This window comes from the organism of the source record quoted next, unplaced genomic scaffold, assembly GCF_019419815.1.
Source record: "Pyrus x bretschneideri cultivar Hongxiangsu unplaced genomic scaffold, Pyrus_bretschneideri_v1 Contig31, whole genome shotgun sequence".
Taxonomy (NCBI): Eukaryota; Viridiplantae; Streptophyta; class Magnoliopsida; order Rosales; family Rosaceae; genus Pyrus; species Pyrus x bretschneideri.
Genome location: NW_025999624.1, coordinates 3,479,593 through 3,493,887, shown reverse-complemented (window position 1 = coordinate 3,493,887; position 14,295 = coordinate 3,479,593). Strand labels below are relative to the sequence as shown.

General features: G+C 35.0%; 1 protein-coding gene across 1 annotated transcript; it reads left to right on the top strand.

Annotated features, from left to right (window-relative positions):
- The first annotated feature begins 12,544 nt into the window (after nt 1-12,544).
- Nucleotides 12,545-13,928, top strand: LOC103929548 (protein GAST1). The gene is made up of 4 exons (XM_009338763.3): nt 12,545-12,832; nt 12,917-12,976; nt 13,340-13,373; nt 13,552-13,928. The coding sequence occupies exons 1-4, from the start codon at nt 12,761-12,763 to the stop codon at nt 13,731-13,733; spliced, it is 348 nt and encodes a 115-aa protein (XP_009337038.2). The 5' UTR covers nt 12,545-12,760; the 3' UTR covers nt 13,734-13,928.
- Nucleotides 13,929-14,295: the final 367 nt, after the last annotated feature.

The following is a 14,295-nucleotide window of genomic DNA, read 5'->3' as shown; positions in this document are numbered from 1 at the left end:
AATCTTATGGTTAAGAACATTTTAGAAATGAACATTAGAAACGGTATTGTTGATCTAACTTACTTAGATCACTTCTTTCTTAAGTTGGTTACATTCATTGGCTTCTATTATTGATTAAACACATTTACCCTACAATAATGATTAACAATAAGCATGCCCTTCCACTGAACTAAATAAAAGTTTAACATAAGTAATTCAAAAGCTATTACATCAAATGAGCGACTTTAAGGCACTTTTCTAAAAACTGACTTATGCGGCCGCCTAAGCGATGGTCAGTCGCCAAGATTAAGCTAGAAATGGGAAGAGATTAGGTGGAGTTAGGTAGCTGTTAGCCAGTCTAGGCAGATGATGCGAGATTTATACGCACACAAATTAAACCCTCTTTTTGACAATTGTAGTATAGATATAAGTAGGGATCGTTCTTAACCGGGGATTAGGAGGGATTGCAAATCACTTGGAAACTGACTCAAAAACGTAAAATAAAGTTTAAAACACTAAACTAAACTCAAAGAATGCGAAACTAAACGCTTAAAACACTAAAACAAACCAAAAGACTCAAACATCACCCAAAACACTCAAAAAACAAGAAAGTAAAGGGGGATTTTGTTTTGACGAAAATTGAAATAACAAAACAAAGTAACAAACTAGGCAGATTGTAAAACGAATTCCTTGAAAACAAGATGATGGATGGATTAGCTAAGGGGTTCATCTCCACACATGTTACACTTGCATAATAAAAAGATTTCCAATTGCATTTCAATAAACCATGAATTCTCAACGCCCCGGGTTAATTAGGTCCGCTTAAATTAACCGTCAAGTTTTCCTTAAGTTAATGAATTGGATGATTGCATACGACAACCCAAAGCATTCCTCACAAGTTCCCTACATGAATTGCATAATAGAGATACAAGCAAGAATCATTAAGCATCATGAAAACTATAAGTGTTGACGAGGCATTCGTTACTATGATTGCATGAAACTTATGCCAAGAATTTGTTTAACGCAATTGTTTATAAGCAACCTCCACTACTTGTGAATATAAGTTCATAACTATTACGTGAAACTCACTTATATTCTAGCGTCATATTCATGCATGAAAATTAAGTGTGCACTCTCAATAAACATACATAAATAAGTTATCAATCAAATAGTTAAACAAATTGAATCCACAACTTATGAAATGCAATTAGAAGTAATCAAATCAAAATGCAAGCATAAACATATATTTCGAATCCCCCCCTAGCCAATGGGGGGTTTAGTTCCTCATGATACAAAACAAAGAGAATCAAAGAAACACCTAAACATTTCAACAACTCAAACTTGAATTGTATGAACGTTTAGGCCCTCTTCTCTTCCATTCCTCATTCGTACAAAACAAAGAGTATTGAAATTAAACATTGAAATCAAAGAAACACCTAAACATTCCAACAACTCAAACTTGAATTGTATGAACGTTTAGGCCCTCTTATCTTCCTCTTCGTTGTAGCACAAGGTCTAAGGATAGTTTAATGGTGTGAATGGTTGGTGTTTGTGACTGAAATGTGTATGGAAGAATGAGATGAATTGAATGAATGCAATGCATGGTTTTATAGGGAGAGAAGGGATGGGAGAACATGTGAATGGCAGCTAGGAATGATTAAAGAAGGGAATGCATGTGTAATGACAACTAGATTGGTTGGTGGAAATCTGAAAATGGATGGGAGAGGGAACATGACAGCTAGGTAAAGTGAATGTGGCTGCATGTTTGAATGATTAAATGATGCATGTGGGTTGGAAATGCATGTGCAATGATTCTTTGGTGCTGAAAATGCATGTGTAAGCATGTGTTGGCTGAATTAAAGAATGTGAGGGAATGATGAAAGGGGAAACATGACAGCTAGGTTGAATTATGAAGAGTGAATGCATATGGCTGATTTATGTGAATGATTATGGGTGATTATGATAAGTGATAAGTGGTGATGATAAGTGTATGATATGTGATTATGATAAGTGATAAGTGGTGATGATAAGTAATGATTTATGATAAGTGATAAGTGGTGATGATAAGTAATGATATGTGATTATGATAAGTGATAAGTGGTGATGATAAGTAATGATATGTGGGAGTGTGGCTGAAATGAAGGAGTGGAATGTTGGAATGTTATGCACGGCTAAGGATATAGGAAAGGTTTGAATGTCCTAAAACTAAAGGGAACAAGGTTCCAACACTTTGGTCTTCAATTAGGTCTTCAATTTCGTCCAACACTTTGGCTCCAAGCATAGGCTATCCATCCTTAGCCCAAAAGTGCTCCAAAAGTCTCCAAAATGCATCTTTTTGCTCCTTTAGCCCTTTGGACCTACAAACACACGAAAATAGCTTAAAGTACTAAAATAACTAAAGAAACATAACGTAAATGCACGAGAACAAGCCATTTAAGTCGCATGAATATGCTCCTATCAGCAGAGCCTAGGCAACTCGTGAGTCAATTAGATGACCACCACCCCCAAAAAGTCTAAGTCAAGACGAAGTGTTTCAGAACCCAGATCTGAAATATTGGTTCTTTTGTTGATAGATTTATCTATCATGGGCCCATTTAGTTAATTAAGTAATCAATATAAAAACCCAAAATTAAAATTTTTATAATAAAACAATTAATACATACATATATAGTTGATGAGTTTATGAAGTGGACCGATTAAGTTATTAATTAATTTGTGTTTTCCATTATATTGGATGCTCTTTTGGCATAACAATGTCTAATTTTTGAATTTTATGTTTCAAATACAAGTAGTTTTTTTTTTTTTTTTTTTTTTGAAGTGTAAGTAGTCAATTAGACATTTTTTATATGATATTTAATAAAATTACTTAAATTTGCCTAGGCCCTCACTTAGGCGTATAGGCGCTAAGCCCTAACCTTACTTTAACGACATACTTTTAACGATCTCCTACTTGCACTCAAAGCCATCTTCCCATGTATATAATGCCTATTTTTTCCATGTGACGATCAAGCTGGAGACATTGGTTTGGTCATTCGATCGACTGTATTATCTGCTGATGCAAACTTCAGGATGTTGACTTACTTTTGGCAGCATATCATTTAATGATATTGAAGCATTTGTCGAAATACTTGTTCTTTTGATGAGCCCTAGTTTCCCTGGCTTGAGCTATAGTGTAACGACCCAAAATTTCTAATTCGGAAGCTAATTACTAAGATAGGCCTAAATTATTAATCTCAGTTATTTTATTATGGTTTCATCTAACCTTCTCGTTAGAGTGCCTACGTATCCTACTAAGGGATCAAGCCATTCGTAGTTCACATTTCATTTTCCAAACCATATCCAATAATATGCAAATAACCGAAATAACCAACTTTGGGTTTAAGAATCGAAACACATCAATTTGGTACCAAACTCATATTTAGAATATCAAAATATGCACAAAATGGCAGCATCGGCCCATTGACCACATGCAGCTACCCGCACCGCCACAGATGGCGGTTTCCGATGAACAGAAACCCAATTTTCCGACTAACTCCAAAAATTATCAAATTTTACAAGCATGAAGATCTCAATTAGAGGAGTAATTTTTATACCTGGGTCAAGTCCAATTCGGTCGGGAAACACCTGAAATCAGCCTTGGACCGCCGAAAACCCTTGAAATAGGTGTTCACGATTCAACCTCAAAACACACTCTGACGCCCCAACCATTGCTTGGGCTTTGTTCTTGACATTGAGGGGAGACTATTGGTGGTAGTAATGGTAGGAGTTAGCTTCAGGTTTTGGCGAATTGAAGCCAAACCCATGCGCCCCCTCTGTACGGTTTCTCTCGAAATCCACCAATTTTATCAAATTTTGTGATGGAAATGGGAAGGGAACGATTGGGTTCGAAGTAAGGATCATTTTGACACTAATCGCATTGTCAACGGTGGCTGAGATCAGAAGATCCGATCGGGTCGGGTCGGTGGATCAATGAAGGATCTGGTTTTCTTCCTCCTCCCTTCCTTCCTTTCTCTCCTTTCTTTTCTCCTTGATTGGCCGGTTCCCCCTTTCTTTTCCCTTCTTTCTCTCTTTCCCTCTTCATCATAGCCATACACGTGGCATCCCAGATTTGGCTCCAAATATCTGGAGCTTTCCAAAAAGGGTAAATTGACCATTTTGTCCTCAACTTCAATCGTTAATATCATTTTCGTTATTACTCCATTTCACGAACAGTTTACACATACGTGTTCGTGAGATCGAGCTTTATCCAAATATACCAAGAAATATGATAAAATATATATGGATAAAATATGTTCTCGTATAATTCAATTTAGCCAACTAGGGCATTTTCGTCTTTTCCACTTTTCGAAAAAATTTCCACATAATCATATATTTTAAATATTTCTAGGGTATTACATATAGCCCCATTGTTATCACAGTTTAAAGTTACTGGTGATTATATGGTGGGAACCATTCAAAATTTAGTAATGAACTTCTTCATCCATAATGTCTCTTTGCCTACTTCTTTTACAACAAAATATTCTGCCTTACTCGTGGAATCAACAATGACATCCCGTTTCTTACTCTTCCAACACCCAACCATTCAGAGTGAACAGAAATCTGGAGTTGGAACTTCTATCATCAATGTTAGATTGGAAACTGCATCTGTATAGGCTTTCACTAGAAAGTCACAACTCAAAATCTCCTTCATAAACGAGGAACATCTCTTTAGTTCTTTTTAGATACTTTAAGACATTCTTGACTTCTACCCTATGTTCTAATTTTGGGTTAGGTTAATTTCGACTAGTAATGCTGGACATCAGAAGTGATATTTGGCCTTGTGCATACCATAGCATACATGAGACTGCCTATTATAGAAGCATAAGGAATCTTACTCATTTGTTGCACTTCTTCAGGAATCTTAGGTCTCATAGACTTGCAAAGGTGAATTTCAAGTCTCATAGGAAGATAACCTTTATACCATTCTTCCTTATTAAACCCTTAACACTTTATCTATGTATATATTGAGATAATCCAATGAATGTTCTGGATCCATCACAATAGAGTTGTATCCAAAGTACATAAGAAAGTTTCATGTGGAAGGTTTTGGATAGCCACACTTCTACAGAAGAAAGCATTGTATTTTCATTCCCAAATAGTAGTATGCCATCTACACAAGGAACATGACTACACTACTGACGACCTTTTGATAAACACAATTGTCATCTTTATTTTGTATGAAACCAAACAATTTGATTTTAGTGTCAAAATGAATATTCCAACTCTAGAAGTTTGCTTAAGTCCATAAATGGATATCTGAAGCTTGTGTACTTTTTCAGATTTGGACACGAAGCCTTTGCTTTGAGTCATACAGAGATTTCTACTAGGTGGCCGTTCAGAAAAGTTGTCTTTACATTCATTTGTCAGATCTCATATCATAGTATGCAGTTATAACAAGGAATATTCGAATGGATTTAATTATAGATACAACAGAGAAGACTTCTTCATAGTCAATATTTTCTCGTTGTTTGTAACCTTTGGCTACGAATCTAGCTAGATAAGTTTCCATGTTTCCATCAGTGCCTAATTTCCATTTGAAGACTCATTTGTTTCCAATTGTTATTATACCCACTAAAGGGTCTACAAGAGTCCAGACTTGATTTTCACACATGGAATCCATTTAAGATTTCATGGCTTCTTGCCATTTTTTTAATCAATGTTTAACATTGCTTCAGTGTAGCCTGTAGGGTCCTTCTTTGTATCATTGTTACCAATAAGGTGTAATTTCCCAAAGTCATTAGCCAAATCATACCTCTAAAGTAACTTGCTGACATTTTCAGATTTGCATGGAACTTAGGGTTCAAGAATAAAGTTGTTTGTCTGTTGGGTGCTTATTTGTGGCTCATCAGGAATTTCCTTTAGTTCTGTCATTCTTTTGTAAACAAATTTATTTTCAAGGAATACAGCAGTTCTGGAGGCAAAACTTTTGATCGTCATAGTGATATAATTCGTATCCTTGAGTTTGTTAGGTTACCCTTCAAAGTAGCATTTAACAGACCTTATTTCAAGCTTACCTACATTAAGTTTCTTGACATATGTAGGACAACTTCAAATCTTAAGGCGATTAAGACTTAGTTTCTTCCTATATCAGATCTTGTAGGCTGTTTGTGGAACGGGTTTGGAATGCACGTGTTTAGCAGATAATCGACTATGTGTAGCATTTGCTTATATAACTTCTCAAGCAAAAGCACTATAAATGCACTCAAACACCCAAAGATAACACCTAAGAAATAAGCCACAAGAATGTTCATTGTGATTGAAGCAAATTGGAGTTTGAAAATCAGATTTTAAGTTAAAGTGAATTTTGAAGTAGACAAAACTCTTTCGGCAACACAACATAAACCAGAGAAACAAACACCCCAAAATATATCATAGCTCAGAGCACTAGTTGTAATCACATTTTAAGTAATTAAAAAACAATGTCATATTATAGCTTAGAGCACTAGCAACGAAAATCAAACCCTACCAAACAAAAACCGCTGTTTAGGGCAGAGATCGAACCAACATTTATAATTGTGCAACAATAGTAAAACAAAACTAAAAACGAAATTTGAAGTGTGAACTAGAGATCAAACTAAAACTTCACCTTGAGAATTTTGATGCAACAAAACCAGAAGCAATCCAATGCAATGAAACTTCGACTTTTCAACCAAAATTCCGCCACAGGCACATTTGATAGAACAAAACCCTGTGTAGATGGATTTTCAACCAAAATCCTGTGATGATGGATAAGCTTCTAAGAGGACGAATATTTCGAGATGGAAAAGTAAGAAAGTGGGAGAAAACTATTTTCATTTTGAAGCAAACGAAGATTGCAGGCAGAGAGTAAGAGCAATTATCTATAGCATTAAAAAGATGGTTAATTTCGCCTGTAAAGTTTGCGGGTGTCTTAATCTTCACAGCGTCAATTCGTCGTCTACGATGGTCCAATGAGGTCAAGGTTGGTTAGAGATAATAGGCAACAACTTTAGGTGGTAGCACCGGTCGACGCTTGGCAAATTTGCCAAAAAAGAAAAAGAAAAGGTTTTGCCAAGACCCTAGAAAATTCACGGTCTCACATCACCTCCACATGATGATCTATCAAGGTGGTTCTTGAGTGGGTTTTATTAAGGAAAATAAGAGCTTCAAGTTGGTGGTGGTGTTGCGGTTTAATTCTGCCAGAGATGGCCGGATTTTGCTTCACAAGATCATGAAGAAAACAGGATTGGTCGAGAGGTTAGGGTTTCTGGGTTGACTTTTAGAAATTGAAAGTTTTCATTTTTTGGAACATTCCATGTTTCCCTTAACATAAATTAGTATTTATAGTAAGTGCAAAAAGCTAAATTGCCTCTCATTTTCAACAGTCATAACTTCTTCATTTCAACTCTGATTTGCGACAATTTTTGCCTAAACAATCATGGGATAGAGCTCTATTAAAAGAAAAGAATGCAAATCAAACTGTAAAGATTGAGTTTTGTTTCAATGAAAATAAAATAAAATCTCAAAATTAAAATACCACTATAAAAAGTGAAATCTCATAACAGTATTTCACAAAACAAGTATTCATTATGAATACTTGTTATATTCTAAAGGGCCTTATAGCTACCCACACTCAAGGGCAGATCTATTAAGGGGCTAGGGTGGTCTCGGAACATTTGAAAGCTTAGATAAATGGTTGTTTGGATCTTCGAGGACCACCCAAGTCTAGGCAGTGGTGGAAAAGAACAGCAGCCATAGTTGCTACAATGCAAAACAGAAGGAGGAAGAAGAAAGCCAATTATTTTTTTCAAATGACTTGGCTAAAACAACTTCGTTTTGAGCTAAGTCATTAAAATAAATTAAAAAACTCACGTGATAGAGCACTTAAGCTAGTAGTAATATCTTTTATAGAAAGTCAAAACATTTAAAATTTAATCAAAGCCAAATGGCTTTTCATTAGTTTGACCACTTTCAATCCAATTCACTTTACCAATTACAATTTATAATATCTAACTGTCTTTGCCATTCTTGTTCCCCATTTCACCCAAACCAACCACGAAGGTAACCAGCAGCAACTTCAGAATTTATGTAAGATTTAGTGTGAGTTCATACATATTTATTGTTAATTTATTAAGATTTTTAGTTTAGTTTTTTTTTTTCTTCTGAAAAACAATACTTAAAAAAAAAGGGCCAAACAGTGAATACATATAAGGGTCTTTGATAATGTATTTGATAAAAGGCCAAACAATCAAAACACTAATTAAACCATTCAAAAACTCAAATTTAGAGGTTCGCAGGACATACACAACCAAACTACACATCCTCAACAAACAAAAGTACAACCAAATTGGGAACAATATTACAAGGGAAAATCATCATCAATTAGTTTGAACAATCCTATTCCAAATAGTTCTTCTTCAAATTTGGATAGTTCCAATCCTATTCTGGATAGTTCACCTCCAAGTGAAAATAGTTCTAGTCCAATTGCTGATAATTGCACTCTACAACAAAATGAGTTAAAAGTTATTTGGATAATCTTGAGAGAGACCCCGAAAACAAAATTCCAATAAAGGATTATCCTCCAAATATTTGAGATGAGGTTTGAAGAGCATATATATTGATGGAGCCTTTTAGAGCTAAAGATCATGATTTTCCATTCACTTTGCATTCAAATAAAAAGTTACGGTTTGTTGATAGTTGATTAAAGGAATTTCATTGGTTGAAATATAGTATATTTAAAGACGCTGCATTTTGCTTTTATTGCTATTTATAAAACAATAGGTAGGCTTTCAAAATTAGAAGCACACAAGAGCATGTTTTGAAAAACATGTCTGGTAGTTTTTACAATAAAGTTGTTGAAGCTGCTGGTAATCTAATGAATCAAAAGACAAACATTGAAATAGTTGTGGTCAAACAGTCAGAAGAAGCTCATATGGCTTATCGTACTTGCTTGAATACGTGAATCGATTGCACTAAGTCATGATTAAAGTGACACTTAAAGCAACAAAGATAACTATTTGGAGCCCTTACAATTCCTAGCTGATCATGATGGGAAAATAAAGGTCGTTGTGTTAGATAAAGCTCTGGGAAATCTCAAGCTAATAGCTCATTTAATTCAAAAATATGTTTCTATTAAAACCATTAATGCTATCATAAGTGATATGAAGAATGCTAGGTTCTTTTCTTTAATGGTTGATGAGGCACATGATGTTTCCATAAATGAGCAAAATGTGATGGTTTTGCGTTATGCGGACAAAAATGGGCAAGTCATTGAAAGGTTTGTAGGAGTTCAACGTGTTCCTAACACCACTTCAAACACACTAAAGGTGTCTATTGATATGTTCTTTAATTTTAATGAATTGATCTTCTTTAATTTACGAGGCAAGGTTATGATGGTGATAGTAATATGAAATGTGAATTCAAGGACCTTCAGATAAAGATTTTGAATGAACAACCTTGTGCATTATATGTTCATTGCTTTACTCATCAACTCCAATTAGCTCTTATTATCACGGCAAAAGGATAATGTTGATGGTAACATATTTTTCTTATTGGCTAATAATGCGGTAAATAATATTGGAGCTTCATGTAAGCTTCGTGATGCATTTAGAGAGATGCAACAAAAAGAACTTATGAAAGCTCTAGAAAATGATTCTCTTATAAAACGTACCAGAGGTACAAGATGAAATTCACATTATGGTATTTTGATTTGATTTATAGGTTCTCGTCCATGGTCAATCTGCTTGAAATGATTATTGATGATAACACCTATGATAGTATGGCCGAAACAAACAGGTTATTGAGAGACATACAATCTTTTGAGTTTGTGTTTCTTCTATTTTTTTGTGGCCAACATCATGTTGAGGATATTAGAATGGATGAGTAGCTCAAGGGAGGTCACACCGTAATGCCCACAAAAAGATCAGCAATCATCGTTACAAAGTGGAGCTCTTTTTTTGTTGTCATTGATTCCCAACTTACAGAGTTAAATGATCGCTTCAATGAAACAAGTACCGAATTGCTCGTACGTTTGGCTAGTTTGAGTCCGAATGATTCTTTTGTAGCTTTTGACAAAGAAGCTACTCCGCCTTCATCCTCATATTTTACGAAGCAAGACCTATCAACACTTAAAGATCAACTCAATACATATATATTCATTCTATGCGTTCGAGAAGTGACTCTTCTCAGTTGCGAAGAATTAGTGATCTTGCTAACAAAATGGTGGAAAAAGGGTTGCATCGAGTATTTCAATGTGTATTTACTTATTGAATTGACTTTAGTTTTACCGGTTGCAACTACTTCAGTGAAGAGAACATTTTCTGCCATGAATATCATCAAGAGTCTACTCCGCAACAAAATGGGGGATAATAATTAAATGATAGCTTAGTTATTTACATTGAGAAAGATATTTATTCTTGTATTGACAATGAAACTATCATGACATGTTTTTAAAGTATGAAAGCCCGTCGTGTACAAATTTTGTATTTCTAGCTAGTTTGTTTACACAAAGATTATGAATGAAAAGTTGTAGTTTGCCATTTATTTGTTCAATGTTATTTTCGTCTAATTTTTTTTAGAGCTTTTATATTGGGACCACCCGGTGTTAAAAACCTAGATCCACCACTGCCCACACTTGACTCACACATTTGAATTAACAACAAAACAATCAAGTGGTTAAGAACATCTATCTTTGCATTTGAGATCTTGTGTTTTCGAATACCCATTCTATATCTTACCACTTGTATAAAAAAGTACAAATAAAATAAAGACAATATTGTGTATGAGTTAATGGCCTCTACTCGCTTTCTTTAGTACAACACGAGAGACAAGCAAGGTGACAATAGCAACGAAAGGATGACGCCTTATTTAGTTTCAACTTGAACAAACTCCTTATGTTACCTTTGTCTTCTTGTTTTGGTATCTATCTTTTCTTTCTACATTAGCACCAGCCTCCTTCAAGGGACACCATTGAACCTACCCCGGTTGGTGAAACATAACTCCTGCCCCACCATCGACTGACTTATCCAACTCCTTGCTAGTATACGGTGAAATAAGGGTTTGTACTTGGGGAGGAGCTTCACTAATCAAACCAAGACTAGATTGGGCTATTAAAAACTAATCCCAACTTAAATCAAACATGAGATCAGCTAACTTCGATAAGTTGGGATTATATCTTCTATATGTGGGATAAAATGAGCGGCCCAAACAGAACCAACTCAACCCAAGCCAAACCAGCCAATCCCTATAATTAGTCCAAGCCAAGCTAATGATATGTATCGAACACGCCCTTAATAGCATTCACCATGTACTCAAGATCTTGTTTGTTAATATTAGTTCTCCATGCTCACATTATCCCCTTGTATGGGAGAAATTTTCTTATGCAATCAAGATTTAGTCTCAGTGACATTACCGTTTAATAACATTTGTCACGTGTTCAACAAGGCACTATCTATTTAATAGACGATTAACATGTGGTACACTGGAGACATGAAATTTTTTTTTTTTTTTTTTTATAGATTGAAGAAAAAGAAAATTGAAAAGCTAACTTGCGGCATCTGAAGCAAAGAAAATAAGAAAGAAGAAGGTCCGCATCATTCTTAAAAGGTGTTTACCTGCATTAGTCGTTTTCACCGGTAATTTTAGCAGATGAAGGTTGCTTTTGAGTCCCATGTGAGCATATATGAGCATGTGCATTTCTCACATGCTGAGGGGCCTGTCAATTCCCAACTGTTTTTTATTTCACATGGACGAGATAACAGGGCCATGGACACTATGTACCCCACATTTTTTGCATTACCCATTTTAGCCTTGAAAATTCTGATTTTGTGAGAACAAGACGGAGACGTACGTAAAGGTGACAAAATTAATACAACGGTTACGAAAAGAACGTAATGTTATCCACACACGCATATTTATTTCTTGCGTACCTTTTTCAATTTTTAGCTGTCGGGTCGAATGAATGGAAGAGGGTTAATGGCAAAAAATTAATAAGGGTGTGCAAGAGGTAAAGATGATTGTGTGAATAGCATTATCTGTATAGATACTATATTAATGTTAGCGAGATTATATTTTGAGAGATTACCTTGCACGAGTTAATGTTTTTGATAGAAGTATTGCTTGGTAGAACAATTTTTTAGACTAAATTTATAAACTATGTGATGTGTCAATAATAAGAAATAAACACGTTCATCAGTACTTAAGCAATTAATTTCTTGGTAGAGATACATTATGTCATATGGTTTAAATAGATGGTCTTCATAGCATTAGCCTTTTGATAGAGATACATTATGTGAACCAATTTTTTTCTTTTTTTAACCATTTATGTGAACGGTTAAGATGCCTCTTATTTGATTTGGCATTTATATCGAATAAAAAAAATCAAATAAAAACAGAAATAAAGGGTGAGCACTTATCATTTCCCTGAATGAAGGGCTTCATTCTTAAACAAATTGCAAGGATATTTTTGGGCTTTTCATGTTTCTGCAAAGAGCTGAAGGGTGTTGTTGTATAGATAAGATGATGTGAGGCATATGCATGTGCTTGTTGGTTACACACTGAAGCAGAAAACTATCCTTTCGTCATTGCCCTGTGTCCTCAAAAAGCATCATACAGTGAAAAACTGCAAAAATATATTCAAAAGTATATACAGCTAAATTCTAATGCCTACTGCATCTGCCTATAAATATGTCACTCCACTCTACCACAAATCTCCCATAACCTCAACCTCTCTCTCTGTGCCGCTGTTTGAACTTCACTTTTATCTCCAAGTTTCAGCGCAGAGAAAATGGCTATTAAATTACTAAGCATTTTCATGTTATGTGTGGCTTTGATACTTGTTTTTCTTGAACCAAACCAGGTAATCTCTCTCTCTCTCTCTCTCTCTCTCTCTCTCTCTCTTCTGAGTACTTACGATAATGTGTGTTTTCCTTTGAATTTCTAGGGCGCCTCCACCGTAGAAACATCGGCATTTCAACAACAGCGCCAAGGGAATTACCAACCGGTGAGACTATTTATATACATATATATGGTGCATATATTGTCCACGATGGTTCTATCACTATATAATATTATATCCCGCCTTATTAGCAGAGATCTCGTTTCACTGTAGCAAGCACGAGCCGATAGGCTCCCGTAGAGTTTATGTATTTTACCGTATAGGACCCTCGCATTCTAGACAAAATGGAAAGAAATAGTTAAATGTAAAAGAGGTTCTATATGGTGAATTCATAATCTCTATGACAGTTTTATAGCTATCTGTTTTTGCTATGGTAAAAGAGTATTTGCTAAGAAGGGGCTCCTCTATGTAGACATTAATTCCATGGTTAATTAATATTTCTAATTTATTCTTTATAATATATTGCAGTATGGTACTACCCAAGGCAGCCTTCGTCCTCAAGGTGGGTTATAAATTTTAATATGTTACCTTCATATAGATCTTCTACTTTTGGCAATGGCAAGGAACTAATACAAGTCCTAGTAAATAGTATTTTGGTTTAATGGAGTTTAAATCTTATTAAAAATTCACAATCTAATTAATTTTCCAAATGTTTTGTTTAATTAATTGTGTTTAATCAGAGTGCGCACCGCGATGTACAAGTCGGTGCTCGGCTACAGCATACAAGAAGCCTTGTTTGTTTTTCTGCCAAAAGTGTTGCGCCAAGTGCTTGTGTGTGCCTCCTGGAACATATGGAAACAAACAAGTTTGCCCTTGCTACAATAACTGGAAGACCAAGAGAGGAGGACCAAAATGCCCCTAAGGACTTTACTCCAACTTATGCATTCTACATATATGATAGTTAGTCAAGCTCTCTTATAATATAATATGCAACTTAAGCCTAATAACATGATGTTGTATGCTCCAAAATATCCACCTTAAAAAGGTAGAGGCTTGAGGGTTCGACTTATGTATTAGTTATGTGATTTGACAAATATATAATTCTCATGGATGAAAATGTTCTAGTTAACGAGCTAAATAAACCTTTGATATCGTTCTTAACACCTAGAAGTTGGAAAATCATGAAATTCATGCAAAATCCAACTATCAATAAAAAAAATTTCTAGTACAAGTATTATACTACTTTAATTTACACTAGAAAAAGGGGGGGGGGGGTTTAAAACCATGATGCCGTAGGTTGAAGAGTAAGCTTTAATCATCAGATCAATCCACCATTTGCAACACTCAATAAATTAAAATTGTGTGCCATTTGATGACTGTTTCATTTTCAGTTTCACTTTTTTTTTTTAACTAGAAGATGAAAAACTCGTTTGGTAACTACTTTTAGTTTTCTTAGTTTTCAGTTTTGAACAAAATAAAAACTC